Consider the following 25,210-nt stretch of genomic DNA (forward strand, 5'->3'; position numbering starts at 1 on the left):
TTCCTTTTTCGCTTACTGAGCACTTAAATGAGACCAATGTAGGTATGCAAACATGATTTATTACAGTGTGCACATAAAAATAGACTTGACTAAATACAATAAATGCCTGGATTTAAATATATATATTTTTAAATGCACATAGACTGGAATACTGAACACTGTGAATGAAGGCACATCTTACATATCGTCACATTTTGTGCACTAATTTGGCTCATGATGAAAAATAAAAAAATACACAAGCGTGTGCGCACACCTAAAATGTTGCAGTCAAATTTAAAAAACACAAACAGGACATATATTGATTTTTTTTTTTTTTAAATGATAAAATACTGGTAAAATACGAACAGATATAAATACTTTAAAGTGGTCAGTTATGCGCAGAAAGCAAATGTTCTACAGATGTCCTTTATAAACCCACCTGAGCTTAAAATATTACTTAGATTCAACATGGCGGGATCCTCTCAAGTTTACAGCGTGAGGTCACAGAGGCTCCAGGAATTTGCCGTTGCTTCGTTTTTGTCAGATGGCTGACTGAAGCAAAGTGACATTAGTTCCTGGAATGAGGTTTTCATCATCCCCTTCAATTAGACGGTCCCACTGATTGAAGTCCTTTCTCAAACCTTTTAAAAAATAAAAATAAAAATCCAGACACTACTAAGATTTTAATTAACGGAGGTACGGGTTAAGTTTGAAGTTTTACCAAGGTGCCGTTGCAGAAACGCGAGCGATGCTTTATTCGAGAGGTCAAGCCCGATTTCTGGGTCGAGGTCACCCTTGAGCTTCATCAACTTGCCGATGAAGTCTCCGGTCAGAAAGGTGAAGTCTGGGAAAGACTGGTGCACAGTCCCTCTTGGAAGAACAACAACAAAATCCATCAGGAGGAGAGGAAATTTCGTGCAGTTTACAATCGGCGGTGGCGTTTTGTGCTCGTGTTACCTGATCGTCATCATTTTCCTCTCTACGTCGGACGAGTCCAACTTTTTGATGCGCTTTATATTCTCCGCCCACTGGAACTTCTCCGAGTTGACAAAAAAAATAGGCTGATTCACTTGAGGGAAGGTTTCGTCTTTTAACGGGAACATCCAGGCATCCAGCACTACAGCGCACCTGAGAGACGGCAAGGGTGTTAACGACCCGCCATCAATAGCCAAGTAAGCGGTATAAAAAAATGGATTGATGTGAAGAGCTGCACTTACTTAAATTTTGTTTCTTTGGCTAGAGCTTCGATGGCTGTTCCTCCCCCAAAAGAATGGCCCATCATTGCTACTCTGCCAAGATCCATGGAATTCTGTTTTGAACAGGACATTTGATCAGAGGTCGCTTTACCAAAGGACTGATGCAAGGTACATAACCATACCTAGATCTGCTTTTAATATCTAAGGTTTTCAACCTGGGTTCAGTGAGTCATATACGAATGGTTTGACCATCATTGGCTGCAGATTATCACGAGACATTGCTTGGCCGATATGTGCTGCAGGGAATTTGGTGCGCTCAGTAGTCGATTTGAGATGGTACATCGTGGTTATCTACTCTGGAGGACGCATGGTGTTCCACAGGGTTCAATTCTTGAGCCTCTGCTCTTTGAATGTGAATGTGTAAATGTTGCATGAAATTATCGAGGTGGTTTCAATTATTTTTAACTGATACTGAAAAGTCAATTTGGTGTGTAGGCAACAAGGTTATTTTAGTTACCTAAAACTAACAACAAAACAAAAAATTCAAAAAATGTTCATGAAATAAAATAAAAACAAAAATGCTTTTTAAAAAAAACAAAAACTAACAAACCACATTTTATGCTTAAAAAAACTAACGAACTAATTATAGCAAAAAAAAAAGTCCTTTGTTTTAGTTTTGGCAATTAATTTAATGCATGAGCCTTTGGGGATGATTTTAAGTACGTTAGATTTATTTTGATATTAACCGGAATAAGGATGTTTGGAAGTGACGTCATCTAGCAGCAGCCAATAGAAAAGTATCTTCAGATGACATCGCTCCTATGTTTTTTTTTTTTTTTTTTTTTTTTTTTTTTTTAATATTGCGTAGGATACAAGTAATACACATTTTTTAAAACTAATCTGAAACAAACAAAGAATTTATTAAATAACTAAAACTAATAAAAAAAATAACAGACCCACCCTGAAAAATAACTAAAAAAAACAAACACTCAAATCAAAACAAAAACTAACTAAAATGAAAATTCCAAAACAATAATAACCCTGGTCGAGGCAACAATCAAGTCAGTAACCCAAATATTGTGAAGCCACCTCACTTATTCAAAATAAATAGTACATGAAAAAATATATATTTGAGTTACCTCCAAAGTCTTCCAGTCAAATTGTGTATGCAAAACATTCTGCACTGGCACCCCTGAGTTTATGTCTGTTAGTTTATGAAGCGCACGGACGCATTCGGCGGCCCTCTGTTGCACCTGGAAGAGACAGAAAAGGGTCTGTATCGGATCTTACACAATCTTAATGAAGTAAAAAAAATAAACGGGTATAATGCTTCACAGCGTCAGAGTTCTCTGATTAAAGATTATATGCTTTTAGTTAATAACTGCAGGCATGTTTTAAAGTATAGTGATATCAAAGGCTTCATACTTGCTGGTTTCTGAGGGGGAATTCTTGCTCCCCTCGTTGCAGGCTTCTGTAGTACATCCACTCCCTCACCAGGGTGTCTGTGAGTGAAGTTTTCGAGGAATCCTTGTTGGCAGTCTCCAACTTGCTCTTTTGTCGTAGGAGATACGTGGCTGAGGCAGACTGGTCTCTGCGGGAGACAGAAGTGCATGTTTTTTTTAAAAAAGATTTCCAGGGCCGATGCTGATTATTAGTAGTCAAGAAGGCCGATAACCATTATTTGGATTTATTTATATATACTTTTTTTTTTTTTTTTTTAATCTTAGAATATAAACATTTTAAATTTCTAACAAAATGTTCAGGGAGCTCCCAAGGTACTCAGCAAGTCTTAAAAAGTTAAATGGAAACTTAAATGGATACTTTACTTACTTATTTAGCCATTTTTGGCATTCAAACGTGAATATTTTGCCTATAATAAATTTGATATTTTCATTATTTTTCCATGTACAATTAGTACCTTTAAAAACACATTTTGCAACTTGCTGTCGACTGCAAATGACATCACAAGGGCTCAGGTAACCAATCACAGCTCACCTGTTTTCTAGGTTTGGTCATGTGACATTCACAAACTGAGCTGTGATTGGTTACTTGAGCCCTTGTGATGTCATTTTCAGTCGACAGCAAGTTGCAAAATGTGTTTTTAAAGGTACTAATTGTACGTGAAAAATAATTAAAGTATCAAATTAATTATAGACAAAATATGAACTTTTTATTGCTATAATGGGCTAAATAAGTGAAGTATCTCTTTAAACAAGTAAATCCATAGGTCTAATACAGTAAATATTTCTTCCCACACTGTAAAAATACCTGAAATTTTAAACTTTCACATGACCTTGTTTTATTGAGGAACAAAAAAAGGTTCAGAAGGTTCCCAGGGTTAGCAGCATCCCTTATAAAGTTACCTGAAAATGTAAATTAATAGTACCCTGAGATTAAAATGGCTTTAGATTGACCTTTTATTGGTCGCCAGCTTTGTTTTTTTTTGTTTTGTTTTTTTAAAAAGGCCGATACTGATATTCGTCTATCCCTAATTTACAACAGAAAAGTACGCACTAGATTTTGTTCATGGATATCTCTGTATCTAACTTGGATACAAACATTGGATGATCAACAAAAGATGAAGTGGATGGTTTCCTCCTTAACCTTGGTTTACAGAGCACTGGCTGATAACTTTGGAGGAATGACTCCAAGGTTATGAGTCATTTGTCTGTTTTGATTAGCTACTCCTGATATGCAGTTAAAAAAAAAAAAAAAAAAAAGATTCCTCTTTTCAAGGTAATAAAGTAGTGATTCAGTTTTCCCAACATCCTTCATTTTATTGCCTAGCTACCTGACAAACAAATAATTACCCAAGAAGTGATGATGTATTTGCTATTATGACTTGACATTTGTGACAACTTCACATGCAAGATTTCTAAGTCACATGCTCTTTCTGTGGCTTTAGCGATCACCAGCTGACATGTGTCGCATGTATGCATGAGATGGACCAATTGTGGGCTGCGTCTGCTAATATGCTCCCAAAAAAAAGGCTTCCTAAAATTGGCCTATCACACAACATTATGAAAGTAGCAGTCATATTGCTGATTTGTGTCTGTATATGTTCACTAATCACTATTGTTATCACAGAGAAGGTTAAAAATATAAGGCAAACGTAAATTTGTGCTGATTCATGTTGTCCGGGTCATGGTTGGAGTCGATCCATTGAGGTATAGGAATGATGGAGACAGGCCAGACGGAAGTTGCTTGTAAACAACACAGTGCAATGCTATTCATGTGACACTATTTTACCCTGTGTTGACCATTCACCCATTTTCTATTGTGCCCTCATTTGTGTCACGGGTGAGGAGGAACCTCCCAGCTGACTTATGTTGAGATGAAGTTGGAGTTGCATACAGAAAGGCCCGATATGTTTATTTTTGTGTTCTCTAAAAGTGGAAGAATTGCATCATACTGAGAAGTGTTTAGATGACATTAAAACCTGTATAGCTCCAATAACAGGAACAACTAGAACGCTTGCCGCACTACGACATGCAGAGTAGATAAATCAATTAAAAGTGCACGAACCTGTGTTCCACAGCGGCCACGATGAAGCCCTGAGAGGCTAGTTCTGTACATATAGCGGAATACAATGTCCTAACAGGGGGGGGGGGGGGACCACAACTCAGACCATTCCAAAAAATATACATACAATTCATTTTAAAATTTGTCAATGCCAAGAAAGGATAATATATACCTGAAGGCCCCCAAACCGTGTGAAAATATAATTACGGGGCATTTTTCATTTGACTTAAATGGAGCATCCGAGTAGGCTGGAATCTTAAAGGATCCTGAAAAAAAATAAATTGTGAAATAAATAAACTGCCCACATTATGTGGCTTTTTTTTTTTTTTTTTTTTATAAAAGTGGTTTAAGAACAGATTTAAAAGACAAAAAAACAGGAGCATAATGGTGACTAGGCCCAAATTTAGTGTCATGATAAATTACCAAAGAGACAGTTGAATATTCTTTCACTGAAAGTCCTGTTGATTTTCAAAAAATCCGCCAGTCCATTAAAGTACTCTCTGCATGGAATCCAGTCTGGCATCTCTGCTTTGTCGATCCTCTGGCAAGGGTAGTAAAGGCGGAAGAAGCTGCCCTGGTGGGAACACAATTGCAGATATTTATTACCGAAAACAATTACACTGCCAGGTTCCTCATCCTGCACTTTACCTGCTCTGTATTATCCATCATAAAGTCGGTGCATCCTGCAGAATTTGGTCCCTTGGGTGGAGGGATTTCAAGGGTGTTGCAGAAACTATTCCCCATAGCTAAAAATGTTAACTTTAGACCCCCTCTGATCTGTGTGGGGAGGAATAAAAAGGGTCAATTCAAATGTACACAAATAAATGAGGACATGCACACGTCACAGGGTGTGCTGCAGTAATAAAATCCTCATTGATGGTCAGTAACAGTACTCGCGTCGTTTTTATTTTATCATCTCAGACTTCCTTAGAAAAACCCTGTCATGGGTCAGCCTCCCGTAAGATAAGGACATGCTGTGTATATACTGTATTGTTTTAAAAACTAATATTAAATAACACATACTGCATTGAATATCAATATTGCTTTTAAATTACTAATTAAAATATCAGCTTTTTGTTTTTTGTAATACAGTATTTGTCCTCTTATCTTACATGAGAGGCAGAACCATTTTTCCCTGGAAGTCCGTTATGTATCCTCTTTATTTTACTATTACATTAATAATAAAAACGAAATTCATAATCGTCTGACAGCTTGCCAGAGATTTACTGGTTTTGTTAAGGGAGACCTGTTTGATGCCATTTCAATCATCATTTTGACTGCTAATGTGAAGGAAATACTCAAGTAAACAAAGTACAGTTCCTACTTTGGATTTTGGAAAATCGGGAAAGCCAGTACGGTCCGATTTTTTTTAACACTACCGTTTAGTAAACTTTTAGCGAGGGCAACAATGACCTTAAAACAAAAAAATACAACTTACCTGGGGAGGTAAAAACTGCTCGATGTCTAGTGGGCAAAGTTTCCGCAATCCATGTCGCAACATTCAAATGACTTGACCTTACCCAGTTGGAAGTGTGAGTCACTGGGGAGGGGTTTTGACAGGTTCGATTGCTAAGGTAACCAAAAGTATAGGATCCTGCCTATTAACTTCTAAACTATATACTAAACGTTTTGGAACTCGTATTGGCCATAGCGTACGTCTCAAATTCTAGACGTCTTTGCCGCTACTGTTTCGCGCAAGTAATAAATGTTAGTTACACTTGCACCATCCTCCATAACGTAAACGGCATTGTAACTACATACATTCCAAAATACAGTAACCACAAAACACCGGAAGTCTATTTTATCACTATCAACCAGCACTCTTCCGGCACACGATAGGGGGCGCCTTGTGTCTGTGTATTTGTGTACAACCTACCGATTTAGCCAGCGAAGAAGAAAGTACACGTCTTTAAATGTTAGCCATACAGTACCAGTTTTCCTTCATATTATAATGGTGTAGTGATTTGTTAAAACATGAAATTGGTAAGTAATACGTACGTATTATTCGTGTTTATCTGACAAAGTAACTGTAGGCTAAAGGAACAAGGATATCGGAGCAGGAGTTATCGTAGCAACTAGCAGCCTCTTCTATCATTCGTTAGCCAAAAAGTAACTAGCACTCAGAGATGTTTGGAGAGCTGAAGATGAAATGTTGATAGCTATGCTACGTCTGTCCATTATGAACATTCGATTATCTCTGTTTTCCTACTGATTGGTTTCCATTAGTACTGTCTGTCTGGCCATCCCACGTTGCCGTCCAATGTCCTCAAATTTAAATCGACCACCATCATGCTGGATTGTGGACTGGACACCACATCTGTCCTTCACTTCTTGCCCCTTCCCCTCGTGCACAGGTGAGTGAGCCTTTGTCAATTAGCCAGTTAGCCTCTTGACTGCTTTTGTGATTTATTGTATGCAATGCATTTTTTTTCTTCCTTTTCTAGCCCAAGACTCTCAAAGCTACCAGGTTGGAGCGCTAAAGATGGACCTCTAAACTTGGAAAAGGTTTGAGATACTTGGTGGATTCTGAAAAAATGCTTTGGTTTGTCTTGCTTTTGTACTGTCGGACTAATTACAGACTGTGAAATGACTCTCTCATGCGCTGATATTTCCAGGAGCTGAAAGAGTGTGCGGGCAGAGTGTTTGTGGACTCCCAGCCAGAATTCTGTCTCCCCGAGGTAAGAATTTCAGTCACTGCATGTAAACGTTTTGTGGGTAGAATGCACAGTGCTGCTACGACATCACACTCATACTGAGGTACTATTTTACATTATATTTTTATATGTATGTGAATGAGTTTGATTGATGAATGCTCTCAGAGAGAACTGCTGGATCTGTCAACGATCGATGTCATCCTGATCTCCAACTACCACTGTATGATGGCCCTGCCCTACATCACAGAAAACACAGGCTTCACCGGCACAGTGTACGCCACAGAGCCCACCCTGCAGATTGGAAGGTAGAGACATAGGGATTTTTTTTTTTTCATTGGCAACATTTGTGGGTGTTTTGTTTAAAGTAATCGAGTTTCTTGTTTTTGTTCAGACTGCTGATGGAAGAGCTGGTGAAGTTCATGGAGAGAGTTCCCAAAGCTCAGTCTGCCACCTCCTGGAAGAAGAAGGAAATACAAAGGTATCAGCTCACCCTCAACCTTGATGAGGACAAACTGATAATCATGACTTTTTCTTTTGCTGTACCTGGTGAAAAGAAAATCTTTGTGTTGTTAAAATACATGAAGTTGCGCTTATTCATTTTGAATTGTATTCACAAGGTTGATTCCTGGACCACTAAAGGATGCAGTTGATGTTTGGACGTGGAAACGATGTTACGGCATGCAGGAGGTCAACTCTGCCCTGAGCAAAGTGCAGCTTGTGGGTTATTCGCAGAAAGTGGTAAGAAGCTGTCCTTATTTTGTTATCTAGCGCACATAAACTGTTGAAAGTTTCCTGGAAAAAACGAAAATGTTTTAATATTGATTTAATGGGGTGTTTTTGCATGTCTTTTACCATATTGACTTGAACTGAATGTTGTGTGAAGGTAAAATGACGTGAAATTTTCACAATTGCCCAATGACCTTTGACCCCATAGGAATTGTTTGGAGCTGTACAAATCTCCCCATTAAGTTCTGGCTACTCCTTGGGCAGCTCCAATTGGACCATCCAGTCCCATCATGAGAAAGTTTCCTACGTGTCCGGGTCGTCCCTCCTCACCACCCACCCGCAGGTGTGCAGCAAATGCCCCATTCCACGATGATAAAAAGTGACGTAGCCTTTCCTCTGTCTCCTCCCAGCCGATGGACCAAAGCTCCCTGAAGAACAGCGATGTTCTCATTCTGACAGGCCTCACCCAGATGCCCACCGCCAACCCAGATGGCATGCTGGGAGAATTCTGCAGCAATCTAGGTTGGCTAAAATGCGCCGACCAGCTTCTTTGTGACCAATCGAAAACGTTTTGTCACCTGTGCTTTGTAGCCATGACGATACGAGCTGGAGGCAATGTGCTTGTGCCGTGCTATTCCTCTGGAGTGATTTATGACCTGCTGGAGTGTCTGTACCAGTTCATCGACAGCGCCAACCTGGGTACCACGCCGTTCTACTTCATCTCGCCTGTCGCCAACAGCTCCTTGGAGTTCTCACAAATCTTTGCTGAGTGGTGAGGAGATATTTTTCTGTTACACGCTGCTGTATAAAAGAACAGCAGTTGGGTGTCATACGTGCTGACTTTGATTTTAATTATTATTTTAGGCTCTGTCATAACAAGCAGTCCAAGGTGTATCTTCCAGAGCCTCCATTCCCCCATGCAGAGGTACAACAACTATCTTGTGTAGGGCCTGACCGATATGCGTTTTTAAAAAAAATACAGATTGCCATTTATTTTTGAAAAATATATAAAATGCATAAAATTATTCCCCCCATTCTTTTTCAATGGATGTCACTTACACACGAACTCTTGCTCCCAAACTCTCGCTCACTCTCACTCATTTTCTCCCAAAAACGTATAAATATGTTCTATTTTAAATGTTTTAAGTGTCCCAAAGACGTATTTTTCATTTATTTATTTTTTTTAAATTCTAGAGCATACAGAAGGCTTTGATGCAGCCTCTCTATTGTAGAGAATGGTTGAGCAATGGTAGATATTACAAAAAACGGGCAACAGGTGGTAGCAGAGTAAAATGGAGCAACCAGGGCCATGTTGAAAACAAGCTGATTTCTCCACAATTCTAAGAGGATTTGTAAATAATGATGAAACGTAGCTTTATTCGAATGCTCATTGCTGCAAAAAGGATGAAAGAAGACTAATCTTTATTTTGGTAGGTTCCATGTTTTTATAGCAATTTATACATTTTACCATTTTATACATTTTAAATGCTGTTATATATATATATATATATTTTAATTATATATGTTTTTATAGCACAAGAACACAATGTTCTGTAGGCCTTGCCAAATCAGTCAAAATCCAGTAAAACAGCCGGGAGCGAAGGTAGTTGCTTCAGTGAAAATGGCTGGGAGTGAATGAGTTAATATTTACTCTGCTTTGAACAACAAGTCCAAACTATGACCTTATCAACAAATTTCATGAAGTTTACAAGGTTATTGTATAGACTTATGTGTCAATAATAAAACCATTCTTACGTATTTACAACTAAGAGTGGTTAGTGAAGCTAACTTCCGGTTAGCATTTGAGTAGGATCCTCCCTTTGTTTTAGCATTAGCGCTAGGCTAGCAGTGTTTTAAAAACAAAGTATGATTGGTATTTAAATATACAGTGGATGTAATTCTTATTGTTGTGTGTTTAGTTTTACAGTTAACTCCAACTGGGGTGTCATTAAATAGCTTAAAGGACGCCTAGGGACAACAAAATAACCGGAATAACATACACTACACCCTCAGTGTTGGGAATTTCGTTTTTCTCAAATTTCTTCGGTGATAATATTTTAAGGGGAAAATAATTGGCCCAATTGGCCGATTTTGTTTTGGCAGATGTTTGCAGGGCAATAATCACAGCCAGACTTGTATTTTAAACAGTTAGCTTCCATTAACTATCTGGTCCATGTCGTTGCAGCTGATCCAAAGCAACAAGCTGAAGCACTACCCCAGCATTCACGGTGACTTCAGCAGTGACTTCCGCCAACCGTGCGTGGTGTTCACTGGCCACCCCTCCCTGCGCTTCGGGGACGTGGTCCACTTCATGGAGCTGTGGGGCAAATCCAGTCTGAACACGATCATCTTTACTGGTAACCAACACTTTCAAGCTTGGAAACGCACACAAGCCGAGAACTTAAGCAGTGCTGCTTTTCAAAACGATGTGCCGCTACCTGAAGGTAAGGTTGTTTGTTCATTTTTACCCAACAGAACCTGACTTCTCCTACTTGGATGCTTTGGCCCCCTACCAGCCGCTGGCCATGAAGTGTGTTTACTGCCCCATTGACACGCGGCTTAACTTCCACCAAGTTTCTAAGCTGCTCAAGGAGGTCCAGGTAAGACACTGCACCAACCTCGTTAAGTTTTACAAGTACTGTTAATTTTTTCAATGTATTTTTTCCCCCCATTTTGTGATGCTTCAAATCAAAGCTTTTGTTTTATGTTTAAATGTATAATCGTGATTATTTTCTTAATAATCGAGCAACCTTTGTGTCATAAACTAAATACAGTTCTCAAACAACTTTTTGACTTTGTAGCAATACCGAAATAAATACAATTAAAATGAACCCCAAAAGTATGTATGATGTTGACAAAGATAACAAAGGACATTTTTGCTTAGAACTCCAATTAGTTTTAGTTAATTTTATAAATGTAAGATGTAGTTTGTTAGTCTTTGTTTTCTTAGAAACATTTTTGTTATTATCCTGTACAGGTTGTCCTCTCGCTACAAACCTTCGCAGATAGGAATAAATGCTGATTGATGTCCATAAATATCATAAAATACTGCAATTGCTGTTAAAAATACACCAACTCGTGGAATGCCGATCAGGTTTTAAAAGTTGTCATGACTGGGGAGAAACCCCGTCGTCCGTTGGCTCTCCCTGCAGCCCGTCCACGTGGTCTGTCCCGAGCAGTACACCCAGCCTCCGATGACCCAGTCTCATCGCTCCGATCTGATGCTGGAGCTGCAGCCCCCGCCGATGGCCTACAGGCGCTGCTCCGTGCTCAGCCTGCCCTTCAGGCGCCGTTACGAGCGGGTCTATATTCTACCTGAGGTAAGACTCACCAGGAGGGAGGCAACTTTTCAAAGTCTTTGACATCATTTTCTTCCTAGCTGGCCAACTCCCTGGTGCCTTCTGAGATCAAACCTGGCATCTCCGTGGCAACCGTGTCGGCCATGTTGCATTCGAAAGACAACAAGCACACGCTGATGGTGAGTCCACCACTGACCTTTGCCAAGGCTGAACTATAAGTAATCCAGATGTTTTTCCGTTTGGTATTATCAGTCAGTTCCAAAGCCCCCTCCGGTGCCCCCTACCAAGAAGAGGAAGCGAGTGATGGAGGAGCCCCCAGCGGGTCAGGCGCCCAAACCCCTGCTCAGTGGAGTCGTACCCTTGGAAGCCTTCCTCGCAACTCTGCAAAAGGTTGGATTCTACTTTTGGGCTGAAGTAAAAAGAAGATAAATTACACTCTGAAATTAATGGTGCAATTTCATGAAAATTAAGTTGTGTGTTTTTAGATTTTTTTATTTTTTTTTGTAACATTAAAAAACAGATATGTACCGTAGTCGTAATTTTCAATATTGCATTAAAGTTAGGGCCGTGCAATTAATTGAAATTCAATTCCAATTAGAAAATCGTCATCATTGTAAACAAAAATAAAATATTAAAACTAATTTTGAGTTGTTTACATTTATATTTTGCACTTTTTTAATTTTAAAATAACTCATTTAATGAATCTTGTTTGGTCCAAAAGGAACTTGCATAATTAGTGTTTCAAATAAATTTATTTGAATTCATCTTTTTTACGTTTCAAAATTTTGTTTTGTACCAAAAAAAAAAATTGTCATAATCATGATTGCAATTATCACATTAATCGTGATTAATATTTTCTTGTAAACAAAAATAAAATTAATACTAATTTGGAGTTGTTTAAAATTATATACCAATATTTGCACTTTTTTTTTTTTAAATAATTTAATAAATCTTGTTTGGTTCAAAAGGAACTAGCATAATTAGTGTTTCAACGAAATTTATTTGTATTCATATTTTTTTACGTTTCAACATTTTCTTGTTTTGTGCAAAAAAAAAAAAAATGTTTTCAATGTTATTCTCATATTTACAACTTCTATCTTGAAATTCCACCTAATTTAAGGCAAGAGCAATGGTAGAATGTTTTGGGCGCAGCAAATAAACTAAATGGAACAAAAATATCCAGCAACCCAGAGTTGAACCTTGCACACGTTGTTTGCAGCATGGCATCGCTGAGGTCAAAGTGGAGGAGACGGCGGACGGGCACATCCTCCACCTGCAGGCGGAGGACACGCTGATTCAGCTGGAGGAGGACGGCACGCACATCGTGTGCGACAACAACGAACCTCTGCGCACGACGCTGCGAGACCTGGTACTGCGCTTCCTGCAGAAAATTTGAACTGTTACTCAGTAAACTTGTCTTTATTGTCAAGACCAAATTTCTGTATTTTGTATTTAAGATAACTTTGATACCGTTTGTGATTTGATGAGTATCGTGCGAGTGCGGCATTGCTCAAAAAGTTAGATGCGATTTTTAATTGATATTTTAATTGTGTACATGCAGTTAAAATACATTTAATCATGATATAAATGTACAATATATTACAATGTACCATTGGTGTGGTAATGCAAGTCTTAGGCAGCAAATAAGCTACAGTGATTGACGGTCAGGTCCCAGGTTTTCAGCATCAAACACATTTCAAATGTAATAACGTGATTCATCTTCATGACCAAAATATGTAGTTTATTTGTTGCGTTTCAGCGGGTCTTTACTTATAAACAGAGGGCGTCCATTTCTTGTGTAGGAAACAAAAGACTTGGTGGTGACATGGAGCCCATGTCGACATTATCACAAGCATGTACATTATAAAATCTAAAGTATTAGCCTTTTCATTCAATAAGTAACGATTCAAGACAGAATTGCCCCTTCCTTGATGTTTTCGAGTATGATGTCATTGTGTTCTGGCCCAACTTGAACAATAGTGTGAAGTCATCCTGAGGAGTAGAGATTTTAGTATTAAAGCTACAGTGGCAAAGGTAAGGAAAAATAAAAACGGTCTACTTTGGAAGCCAACATTTCTTTTAGCATTGCTCATGTGGGTTGTTTTAAGAACCAAATCCATGTCAGACGTCAGGAAATCCACCTAAACTGCTCACTCAATCGCATGTACATTGTCAGTCAGAAGAGTCAATTTTGCCTTTTTAGAGTGCAACGCGTGAAGTGAAGTCAACCGAGTAAATACGTCCTCTGTTTTTAAACGCATTTAAGTTCAACTTCCTCCTCTACTTGGAGTCTTTCTCAGCATCCAGTAGCGCAGACTGGATGCCCAACTTCTTGAGCTCCTCCACCAGGTCGCCATTCTGGTGCATCTGGAGGAGGATGTCGCAGCCTCCCACAAACTCGCCGTTGAAGTAGACCTGAGGGATCGTTGGCCAGTTGGAGAATTCTTTGACTCCTGTGGACGCAAAAGACACTCGTTCAAGACTGGTGAGGCTGATGACAGATTTAATATTTGTGAATCATGTCAGCTACAATACAAAACTGGTCCACAACAAGAACCATGAGTAAATATTTGCCACCTAAACTCAACTCTGTTGAGTCCATTGATAAATACACAGCAACTTAAGTCCAAAGGCTCATAGCCAAATTTAAGGCTTTTGCCCAACTCCCTGGAACGGCTACATAATTTTGCACGGCTGATGCGTAGCACCGCACCCAACGGTGCTTCTGCAAAATGCTGATAAACGTCACGCATGGTTGGGGAGTTATCCACAAACGTTGATGACGTCACAATCGCCTGGACGTCGACGGTGAAGTATCAGTGGAAAAAGGAAACTGCGACAACATTGAATAACGAGGAGTCATTCGTGGGTGATGGTCTGATGGACACGCAACAAAGTAGTCTGGAGAACTTGAGGAATTTTAATAAAAAAAAATAAAAAAAAGTATAATTAACGTAAGGTAACCACTTGTTGTTAAAGGTGCTAACCTTCTCGAAGCTCCTCGTCCGCCAACACGTTGTACGCGGCGTAGTCGTCCACTCCGTGCATCCGTAGAATCTGGACCACGGCGTTACTAAAGCCACACAAGGGCTGAGCTGGTGTCCCCTTCATAAAAACTACCACCTTGTCCTTCTTCACCATGTCGCCAAGGTCCTTCTGGAGACCCGACGCCGCGCACAAGAGCCGCGTCGAGGCCGTCCATACACGTCCTTCGGCTTGTCCGGGTAGAGAGTACGCCGCTCCGAACCGCAGACACCGGGAAGTGTATCTTATTAAGCTATTCATGCTGCTTATTTGGCTTTATCTGTTAAAACGGTGAACACACGTATCTCGCTTCGACACCGGAGTTTAGCCACTCTTCAAAAAAATGAAAAAAACTCCAGCTTGAAACCGAGAGGCGGGACCATAACGTCCATTGATCATTGGTTGAGAGAAACGTCGGTCATATTTGTTACACAAATATATTACAACACTGACGCTTAAAACATTAAACAACAATTGAATAAAATTACAAAATCATATATTTTTTTTTAAAAAAAGCCACTCAATATGTGACTCAGTTAGTATAGAAATTAAATAATTACAAAAAATATATATAAAAACTTCCGGGTCACCCAAGCAAGGTAATGTCAGTCAGCTGTTATTAAACACGGGGACGTTTACAATGTCAAGAAAAATACAATTATAAAAATATAGTAAATTTGAAATAAGTACAAATCATCGTGCAAATAAATGATTACAAACACATAAAACTTAATCCGTGTCAGGCGGAAGCATACGACGGCGTCCGGGTAAGTCGTTACTTTAAACATAGACCTGTGTTAAGCAAAACGTACACTAATGTTAAAATGTAAATATAACATTTACGGAATATATTATTTAAAAAACAAAAATGAAATCGAATGAATAGCTACAAAATAAGTATAAAAACTTCCGGGTCGCTCGCGCAAGACGGAAGTATTTGACGAATTAAGTCATTCAGCAAGATGGCGGAGCACGAACAGAAAAACAACAAAACGGCGAAACCAGGTGGAAAGAGCGGTCAGCCGCTGGTCATCGCCAAAACCGCTGCGGAAGAACAACGCTTAAAGTTGGAGCGGTTGATGCGAAATCCCGATAAACCCGCTGCAATCCCGGACCGACCGAAAAAATGGAACCCTCGGGCTCCACCGGAGTTCGTTCGAGACGTGATGGGCTCCAGCGCCGGTGCGGGCAGCGGTGAGTTCCACGTTTATCGCCACCTCCGACGCCGAGAGTACCAGAGACAAGACTTTCTGGACAAGATGTCGGTGAAGCAAAGCAAGGAGCAGTCCTACTTGGACAAAGTGGAACAAAACCAACGGGAAGCCGAAGAGAGGACGGCAAAGCGCAGAAAGAAACGTGAAAAACAGAAACAGAAGAAGCTCATGGCGAAGAAAGCCAAACAAGAAGACCAACAAAATGGAGATGCTGAAAAAAGCTGTGACAGCAGTGAAGACGAAAAGGAGGAGGATGAGCAACAAGAGGCTGAAGATGATGCTGAGGTCCCGAGCTTCATTATGGGGAAGAAGTAGCTCATTATGCATTTGCCTGAACACTCTTGACACACTTTTGTTGCCGTTTTTGGCAAACAAAATTGTGATATGGACCACTCAAAGAGCATGACTGTAAACTTGACATTTTTCAGCAAGTTTGGACTATGCTGCCTGGTTGAATAGCACTAAACCTGTTGATGGGCCAACTTAAACATGAAAACAGTCCATGTGCTGTTCATATTTACACGTTTCTCTTGTGTCAAGAAATATGTAATTTGGACTCTTAAATTGTTGCAGAGCCTCCATTATACCCCTCATTTTGTAAATCATTTTAATAAAAATTCTGGCAATTGACAGGTGTCAAGTAATTTTATTTAAATTCCCAATGGAAAACTATTTCAGCATTTTTTTTTTTGTTATCCTACCTTAGGTTCTTGTACTAGTAAGATTTGTATCCTCACTGCTAGTAACTGCACTAGTTATTAGCACAACAAGGAGTGTGCAGATGTCAAATAAATGCGAAAACATTTCCATATTCCCCTTGATTATTTTTTTTTTTAACTAAGCAACAATCTCACTGTGACATTTCTGCAAATCTGCAACCTCGTGATGTCGCCCCTCGCACATGTCCGTTGCTTGTGGACACAACAAGGTTGCAAACAGCAATTCAAAGAATGAAAAGGCGTGACTTCTGGAGGCCCAGAAGCTTCACGTGCGATATTCTTTGGACAAAACTCCTGCTTCCACGGCGGTGATGGGCTGTCTGTGGCCTTCGCCTTTCTTGAGGCAGGTAGAGAAAAAACAACAACATTGGCAGTCGGATATTGTCTGAATCAGGTGAAGTGCTACCTATTGGACACTGCTGACTGTCACAAACACAGTCAAGACATAATTGTGGGAATGCTGTAGCATTCATCAACACAAATTATGCAAATGTTTTTTCTGTGATTTTTTTTATTTTTTATAGTCAGCATAATTTTCAATTAAACTGTTAGAATCATTTGAATTGAATTGATTTGAGTTGATTTGTTGTGATTGTATTGTATTGGTGTTAATGTTTTATGTTGTGTTTGTTTGTTTTTTTTGTCTTTCTGTAAATCGCTTTGTGACAGTTCAGGCTGTTTGAAAGCACTATATGAATAAACTTGAGTTGAACGTTTTAAAATAGGCACAGCAGTGATTTGTGTCATATTTGATTCATGTTGGTCACAATGCGTTACATTATAAATTTACAGCTGTCAAAAATAATAGACATAAGAAACTTTAGTATTTCCAAAAATCAGAAAACACATTTCTATCAATAAGTATATAAAAAAAAAATTATAGGAGTCTCCTTTCTCTTGCAAGGTGGCTGGAAAAGCTATCAGATGGGTGATACTGCCCTCTAGTGGATTATCTGTGCAATGCATGTCAGAACAAAACATACCCATGAAACAAAGGGCTCAAAACCTCGTATTTAATAATACGTTTGTCGTTATAAAGGTCAAGTAGTTAAAAAAAAAAAAAAAAAATTGACCAAAGCTTTTCACACGAATTGAAGAAAAAGACAAAGTAGGCAGCAATAAAATAATAAAAATAAAAAGCACTTTTCCGCTGTTGCTCATAAACATAATGTGGGGATGGTTCATATTGCTGTCATTGATGGAAAATGTAATTCCCAAGTTTATCACTAATTTCTTAACTTTTTCCTTAACGTGACCTATATAACTTGAGACCCCACAAAAGAATGTCTTCAAAAGAACATCGGCCCCCTCAATCTGTCTTGACCTCAAGAGCAATTTACAGCAGACATCCCATGAATATTGCTGAATTGAAACCATTTTGCAAAGAAAAGAGGAATGGTCTAAAATTTATCTTCACTATTGTGCTGGTCTGATTTACAGCCACAGGAAACATTCAGTTGAGGTTATTACTTGCCACTGGAGGGACGAAACCTTATGAAACCCATAATTTTCCCACCATGCACTGCAACGTTTACCTTTTTGTGTTCAATAAAAAACATGGGAACATATTTTCTTTGTAGTTTTACTTTTTTTTTTTTTTTATAACCACTTTATAGAGAATTCTGGATAATATCTAGAGGGTTAACATACTTTCTGCGGCAGCAGTGTTATTCAAACTGTCAAAACGCAGGTGTCAAACTCCAGATTCGGCCCACCGCCTCAATGCATGTGGACCATTAGGGCAAACCGAAATGACCAAAATTATCTTTGCTTTTAATAACATTGAGATGGTGCAAGTATTATTATTTTTTTACTATTACGAGTCACCTTTTTAAAATACTATTACATTAAATTTACTTAAAAAATGGCGACCATATTCAAATCTAATCGTAAATCCAATCTGCTGGGTCAAAGTAATTAAACGTTGGGTAAAAGTAGTCAATTCTGCTCTGATGTTGTCAAAATTGGGCAAAAAAATTTGACTGATCCACGTCGTGGGTCAAATTGACCCAGCTATGCTTTGTTTTGTATAAAACAACCCAATTTTGGGTGTAGTTTTGTACAAAACTGTGTTTTAAAAAGTAAAAAAAAAAAAAAAAATGAAAAAAAAATAAAATAAAATAAAATAAAATATAAATAAATACAATAAATAAATAAAATAATATAAAATAATAATAATCATAAGTTGGGTCAAATTGACTCAGATTGGGTTATTTTTGACCCAGCACTTTTATGGCTATATTTTCTTATTATATGATGTTATGTAATGAATGATATTTATTTACATGAAAATACTGATCATATTAATAATTTCTCACAATAATTTGGAAACACTTTCTATAAAGCTACATCAGTGTTACGTTAATTCATTTACTTCCAAAACGTATAAATATGTTCTATGTCAAATGTTTCAAGTGTCCCAAAGACGTATTTAGACTTTTTTTTTATTTTTTTTTTATTATTTTATGCTAGAGCATACATAAGGCTTTGATGCAGCCTCTCAACTACAAAGAACGTGTGAAGCAATGGTAGTAATTACAAAAGCGGCCAGCAGGTGGCAACAGAGTATAAGAGATCAACCAGGGCCATGTTGAAAAAAAAATACAATTCTAATTAGATTTGTGAATAATGATGAAACTTAGCTAAATTCTAATGCTAATTGATGGAAAATGGAAACAGAAATATATATATTTTTTTATTCATGAAAGAAGAGACTTTCATCTTTCTTTTGGTAGGTTCCATGTTTTTAGAGCAATAGGACACAATATTCTGTCAAAATCCAGTAAAATAGCCGGGAGCGAACTAGATTGCTTCTGTGAAAATGGCTGGGAGTGAATGAGTTAAAATATCACTTATTCAATATTCATAGAAATTTGCAATGTTGGTCTAGTTTTAGAACAGGCCCGTGGGCTACTCATGTGGTCATTGGGGCTAACTGGTGCCCATGGGCATCACGTTGGTGCAACATCATTGTTGTAAAACAACAATGTAAACAACTGATTGGCAAATTTGAATGAGTTTACATTTGTTTTCACGTAACTTCTATTTCTATATAAGCCCATTAGAGGTGGAAATGCTCCTGTTGCTGTGGATCTTGCTCTACTGCTGCCTCATTGTGCCTCAAATGAGCCTTTGAATTACCCGGCGGTACAACCCTCCTTATTAAAATGTAGCCTTCGCATGGGCCAAATGAGGCATTTGGGGCTGGGGATGACTCGTCTGTATCTGTGTCACACAATCTCCCCCAAGACAACATTTAATGACTGTTTGGCCGTCTCGCTGCCCAACAGATGTTCAACATCACACAGTTGTTCTCATAATTACTCGGGATTTGCTTGCTCTGATAAACTGCGTTTGCGCTATACAAATTGTATACATAGTTTTGGATGTTTTTTTTTTTTTACTGGCCACAAACGTGCTTGTGAAGACTCTTGATTGGTCATCCTAGTTTGAATGTGAATGGTTGTCGTCTACATCTGATTAGCTTGCCCAAAGTCAGCTGGGATATAATCAAGTTATTATTGAATGGTTTGTTTGTTTTGTTTTTTTTATTTATTGCACGCCCAGCTGTTGTTTTGGTCTCATCTAATGTTGGCATCACTCATGTTACTTTCAATTTTCGCCACATGGTGGCACTGCAACATCAAATACATAACCAAGCCAATCACATGGCCTGTAGTGTCTGCTTGGAAGCCCATTTGTACCTCGTTTCTAATTATGAACTTGCACTGACATGATGAGCTTAATCTCATCATACTGAATGAACACTTTGATATTTTCACGCCCGTGTTAAGATGCCACATGATCAATTATTAAGCTCCTCCTTTATGATATACCGATTTAACAGGTAATTGATCCAGAATGTTTCAGTACTTTCATAAATAGTAACATAACAAGGTAGTGAGCCATTGAAGCATTTATTTGCTTCTAGTCTGCAGTTATAATAGTTTTGGAACAGTTTTTTCTCCATTATAGTTTTTTTAATGTATTTATTTTATTTAGTTAATTTTCAAAATAATTAATTTTCTTTTTTTATTATTATTCTTAGTTTATTTTTTTAAATAATAATTTGTTTGAGTTTTATTAGTTTTAGTATTAGTTTTATTTTTTTCTCTTTTAGCGTATAGTTTGTGTGCAAGGTTTAAAAAAAAAAAATCAACATCACGTATTGAGTAGTAACATAAAAAAATCCACAAAAATATTACATTCAAAACATTTAAAAAAAAACAAACTATCCACAAATCAAATACAGGTGGTGTATAACATTATCATGCCGAGGAGTGATGTCATCTGGTGGCGCTTTTGAATTGGATGACGTCAGTTGCATACAATAAAAGGACCACAACTCCCAGACGACTGTTCGACCTTTGCTTTTTTTTTTTTTTTCTTTGCTAACAGCTGTGCTGTAATAGAGAAATAAATACATTTAAAATTAACCACAAAGGCCCACGTATTGAATTAATTGTTCAAAATGAAAATGAATTAAATATTTTGCTATAATTATACTTATTTTAGCTCATTTGTAAACATAAAATTAAAAGTCGTTTCATTTTTTTTTTAAACATATAAAGTATATCATTTTTATTTTATTAACAAAAATGTTTTTTTTTAGTCTAGTTGTTGATGTACTATTGTGCTGTTTGTCCTCACTATAAGGCAATTTAAGTACACTAGTAGCACAAATAGGGCACTGGAAGGCCTACAGTGCACTAGTAGAACTACCGTTTTTAACTAGCTTTTTTTTGCGTGAAATTTCTATGCACTAGTAGAACAGTTGCATGCTATAAAATAAAGGCAAACTGTGCACTAGTTGACATCTGTGTGCTACTAGTATTATTCGTGACGTATTAGATGTTTACTGGAAGAATTTTAGCACTAGTAGCACACAGTTGTACTCAAGTTGATACGGACAATTCAGCGCACTAGTAGAAAATTTAATAAATGCTTGAATGTTCATAAAAATAACACCATTTTATTGTGTACACAAGGAATGTGAAGCAAAATTGGAGCATGCGTCGGTTACGTAAGGTTTCAAAATCCATGTTGATCATTTAAAAAGGGGATGTGACATCCAAACTGGCACACACACACAGTTCGGCGTTTTTTGTTTTTTTTCCAACGAAACTAAAAAAAAGCCGCCTGCCGTTGTTTGCCCGGAACTCAGCCCGTGGGTCAAAAGCTCATCCCGAGAGATCAATAGACTTTCAGCACCACCCACTCACAGAGCAAAGAGAGCAACGCTTCACCAAAACCGGAGGTCGTCCTGTCTCTTCTCAAATCAGCTTGTGGCGCCTCAGAATGAGGCCAAGATCTGTGGAAAAAAAATAAATAAATAGTCACTGTATGGTTTTAGTGTACAGTTTTATCGTTCAAGCTGTGCCTCAATCAAAGCCGAGACAGTCTGGACTGGAAATTGACATGAAGCTGCGCAAAATATATTGTAACTTGGAAAATTATATGGTGTATCTGTACACGTTATATACATTGGCAGACATTCCGTTTACATTACATTTTGATCCACATCTGATTAAAGTGACAGTGTGTAATCTTTAGAGCCATCTAGTGGTGAACTAATCATTCATTCCTCCCCTCCTCATTTTTCTCCCCCATTCCTCCTGTTTTCCCTTTTCCCCATCTACGAAACTCGGGACGCTCTTTAGCGAACCACCAGGCTTCCCGTTCTGTCTCCTGTTGGTCATTTTTATTTTTTTTTCATGTTTCTTGGACGTGTTGTAACTGTGAAGACAAATTCCTTGTGTTTTTACATACTTGGCAAATCAAGTTGATTCTGACTGCACTATTTACATTTTTATTCCTCTCAAACATCTCTCCCTTTATGAATTCCACATAAATCAGCGTTCCAACCTCCGGCTTTGCAGCAAAGACCAGCATGGAACTTGAAATTGACCTCAGGTACGACTCAAGTGAGTGATGCAACTGATCTTTTCAGAGTACCTCCCTCAAAGCCAAGCTGCAGCCCCTCGAGTACTCGTGAGGGTGCATGAAGTGTTTTCAGTGTGTTCAATTTCAAAGCAGCTTGATTTTTTTTGTTTTTTTGTTTCTTCGTTCTGGGGCGCACATAATAGAGGAAACAGTTTTGAGGGGGTGTTGATTAATAAGCAGTGCGGATGCCAGGGGGATATGCAATTATTTAATAGCTTGCTTAAATAACATACATTTTACTTTATATGCCTTGTAATAGAGCTATTGGGTCTGTTTATGGCAGGGGTGTCCAAACTACGGCCCGGGGGCCATTTGTGACCCGCCGTCCATTTTTTAGTGGCCCGCGACATATGCTAAAAAAAATGGCATTTGACTCAGTTCAAATAAAATAATAAAAACAAAAATGTTTGGAGATGGTCAAAATAAGAATGGAGGGATGTCGAAAAACACAGGTGACATTAAACGTCATTTTAGTTAACGAAAACTAACAAAAATAAACTAAAAAAAAAAAAAAAAATGTTGTTACTACAACTATAATTATAGCAAACGTCCTTTGTTTTAGTCTTTGTTAATTCATTTAATGCATGAGCCTTTGGGGATGATTTCAAATGTGATTTTTAGTCATTTATTTTGATAAAAACCGGAATAATGACGTTTGAAAGTATGTCACACAGAAGTGACGTCATCTTGCAGCAGCCAATAGAAAAGCACCTTCATTCAGATGACGTTGCTCCCATTGTGTTTTTTAAATATTGCACAAATGTAATACAAATTTAAAAAAAAAAAAAAAAAACTAAAACTAATCATTTATTAAAGAGCTAAAACTAATACAAACTAACCAAAACACCCTGAAAACTAATTAAAAATAACTAAATTTAAAAAACAAAACTCAAAATGAGATAAAAACTAAAATAAAAAATTCCAAAACTATAATATCCCTACTGCCATATTACAAATAAATTGATTAATGTAGTGTAGCATTTTTCTAATTATGCAAAAGCACAAATAAATTATTTGTACAATTTTTTGCACTAAACACAATTTCTCTTCGTAACATTATGTGGCCCTTGCGTCCTTCTGATTTTCTGTATGTGGCCCTCAAATGAAAAAGTTGGTTTATGGCTTTATTTTCTGTTTCAATAGCTCTGAAATATGTCGGCTACCAATATAATTAGGTAGCCGAAATGTAATTATCATTTTAGTCCTTTGAATTGAGTAGACCTGGACTGTATTCAATTCAATTCAATCAGCGGCGATCAATTAAAAGTATGGGCAATTGAAAGAAATTGCTCATTATGTAAACGGCGCATGTATGTAAGCGCCACATACAATCGCGCACGTCGACGATGCAGAGTTCATACGCAGTACACTTTATCGATCCATCCTGTCGTCCCCCGCGGCTCCGCTTGCATTTCGGTTCTTTCATAGCGTGATAAATGACGGCGAGTAGATTCCAAGTCGGCAATAATTACTGCTCTCCCCGTCAGTGAGCCGAGACAAGCAGCCAGTGTAGCGCAAATTCATTAACACGCTGATTGCTGTTTTCACAAGCAGGCAGCGCTCAATTGCCATGCTTGCAACATTCTATCGTTTACGCGCGCTATCGCCCCTTTTTTTTTGGACTCTCATGATGATGGTGAGAGCCCAACAAGTCCCTCGTTTTGTCATCGAAACACACTTGAGGGGGAATATTACATGCTAGAAGTTCACTTTCATCAGCAATTGACACATGAATTGCGTTCAGTACCAATTCCTCGATACTCTTCATTCTGGTAATAGATCATCCTTCCATTTATTTTCTTTACTGCTTATCCTGTTCAGGGCAAGGTTATTTTTGTGAACTAAGACTAACAAAAACAAAACTAAAACTAAAATTCAAAAATACATTTCGTTAACAAAATTAACTACTACTACTACTAGTACTACTAGTGCTACTACTAGTACTACTAGTACTACTACTAGTACTACTACTAGTACTACTAGTACTACTACTAGTGCTACTACTAGTACTACTAGTACTAGTACTACTAGTACTACTAGTACTAGTACTACTAGTACTACTAGTAATACTACTACTAGTAGTACTAGTACTACTAGTACTACTAGTAATACTACTACTAGTACTACTAGTAATACTACTAATACTAATACTAAAACTAGTAATAATACTACTAATACTACTACTACTAATACTAATACTAATACTAATACTAATACTAATAATACTAATAATACTACTAATACTAATAATACTACTACTAATAATAAAACTAATACTAATACTAATACTACTAATACTACTAATACTACTAATAATACTAATAATACTACTACTAATACTACTACTACTACTACTACTACTACTACTAATACTACTAATAATACTAATAATACTACTACTAATAATACTACTACTAATACTACTACTAATACTAATAATACTACTACTAATAATACTAATAATACTAATAATACTACTACTAATACTAATAATACTAATAATACTACTACTACTACTACTACTAATACTAATAATAATACTAATAATACTACTAATACTACTAATACTAATAATACTACTAATACTAATACTAATAATAATTTCATGTCACACATTCAAAAAGTTGTTTACAAAATGATTTCACAAAACGGAGAATCATATATGTAAAGCAAAACAAAGGCAACATCACACCATAATATTCAAACAGCTATGCATAACCAATTGTCATGTGATCTATTATGTTAAAAACCGATTGAATAACCCAGCAAATGCAAGAACCCAACAGACAACATGTTAATAAATAAATAAATAGAGAAATAAATCAAATTGAAATAATATTAGATCATGATCAATAATTTAAAAGATGTCACTTTTTGTGTGAACTTTCAAAATCCAGTATTGTCTATTTTCCACTATGCTGTATTGGTTGCGAT

The 25,210-nt window shown here is 37.5% G+C and overlaps 4 protein-coding genes and 1 non-coding gene across 6 annotated transcripts in view; 3 read left to right on the top strand and 2 right to left on the bottom strand.

Moving 5' to 3' along the window:
- Positions 1 to 39: 39 nt before the first annotated feature.
- pla2g7 (phospholipase A2, group VII (platelet-activating factor acetylhydrolase, plasma)) lies at positions 40 to 6,533 on the bottom strand. Its single transcript, XM_077510227.1, has 11 exons — positions 6,136 to 6,533; positions 5,346 to 5,474; positions 5,121 to 5,271; positions 4,870 to 4,963; positions 4,701 to 4,769; positions 2,601 to 2,766; positions 2,315 to 2,428; positions 1,197 to 1,288; positions 937 to 1,107; positions 701 to 849; positions 40 to 620 (listed from the first exon to the last, which is right to left on the bottom strand). Exons 1-11 carry the CDS (start codon positions 6,196 to 6,198, stop codon positions 520 to 522), a joined length of 1,299 nt encoding a protein of 432 aa, XP_077366353.1. The 5' UTR covers positions 6,199 to 6,533; the 3' UTR covers positions 40 to 519.
- Positions 6,517 to 25,210, top strand: part of ints9 (integrator complex subunit 9) — a 33,031-nt gene continuing 14,337 nt past the window's right edge. Inside the window, exons 1-17 of one of the 2 annotated variants that reach the window (XM_077510223.1) lie at positions 6,517 to 6,680; positions 6,924 to 7,051; positions 7,142 to 7,202; positions 7,313 to 7,375; positions 7,517 to 7,656; positions 7,743 to 7,829; positions 7,969 to 8,089; positions 8,286 to 8,420; positions 8,488 to 8,599; positions 8,669 to 8,849; positions 8,942 to 9,002; positions 10,263 to 10,434; positions 10,553 to 10,677; positions 11,230 to 11,397; positions 11,457 to 11,555; positions 11,629 to 11,766; positions 12,596 to 12,745. In XM_077510223.1, coding sequence (XP_077366349.1) covers positions 6,672 to 6,680; positions 6,924 to 7,051; positions 7,142 to 7,202; positions 7,313 to 7,375; positions 7,517 to 7,656; positions 7,743 to 7,829; positions 7,969 to 8,089; positions 8,286 to 8,420; positions 8,488 to 8,599; positions 8,669 to 8,849; positions 8,942 to 9,002; positions 10,263 to 10,434; positions 10,553 to 10,677; positions 11,230 to 11,397; positions 11,457 to 11,555; positions 11,629 to 11,766; positions 12,596 to 12,745 — 1,950 coding nt within the window. In that variant the 5' untranslated portion in view covers positions 6,517 to 6,671. Of the gene's footprint in view, positions 6,681 to 6,923; positions 7,052 to 7,141; positions 7,203 to 7,312; positions 7,376 to 7,516; positions 7,657 to 7,742; positions 7,830 to 7,968; positions 8,090 to 8,285; positions 8,421 to 8,487; positions 8,600 to 8,668; positions 8,850 to 8,941; positions 9,003 to 10,262; positions 10,435 to 10,552; positions 10,678 to 11,229; positions 11,398 to 11,456; positions 11,556 to 11,628; positions 11,767 to 12,595; positions 13,428 to 25,210 lie in introns of those variants that run through there. The other variant, XM_077510224.1, reaches the window with a different exon arrangement.
- glrx5 (glutaredoxin 5 homolog (S. cerevisiae)) lies at positions 12,900 to 14,774 on the bottom strand. The gene is made up of 2 exons (XM_077510234.1): positions 14,364 to 14,774; positions 12,900 to 13,829 (listed from the first exon to the last, which is right to left on the bottom strand). The coding sequence occupies exons 1-2, from the start codon at positions 14,659 to 14,661 to the stop codon at positions 13,657 to 13,659; spliced, it is 471 nt and encodes a 156-aa protein (XP_077366360.1). The 5' UTR covers positions 14,662 to 14,774; the 3' UTR covers positions 12,900 to 13,656.
- Positions 14,982 to 16,905, top strand: prkrip1 (PRKR interacting protein 1). The gene has a single exon (XM_077510233.1). It carries the CDS (start codon positions 15,363 to 15,365, stop codon positions 15,927 to 15,929), a length of 567 nt encoding a protein of 188 aa, XP_077366359.1. The 5' UTR covers positions 14,982 to 15,362; the 3' UTR covers positions 15,930 to 16,905.
- On the top strand, positions 16,484 to 16,767 carry LOC144010990 (small Cajal body-specific RNA 13). The gene has a single exon (XR_013281412.1).

The sequence above is a fragment of the Festucalex cinctus genome, chromosome 21 (genome assembly GCF_051991245.1).
Source record: "Festucalex cinctus isolate MCC-2025b chromosome 21, RoL_Fcin_1.0, whole genome shotgun sequence".
Classification (NCBI taxonomy): Eukaryota; Metazoa; Chordata; class Actinopteri; order Syngnathiformes; family Syngnathidae; genus Festucalex; species Festucalex cinctus.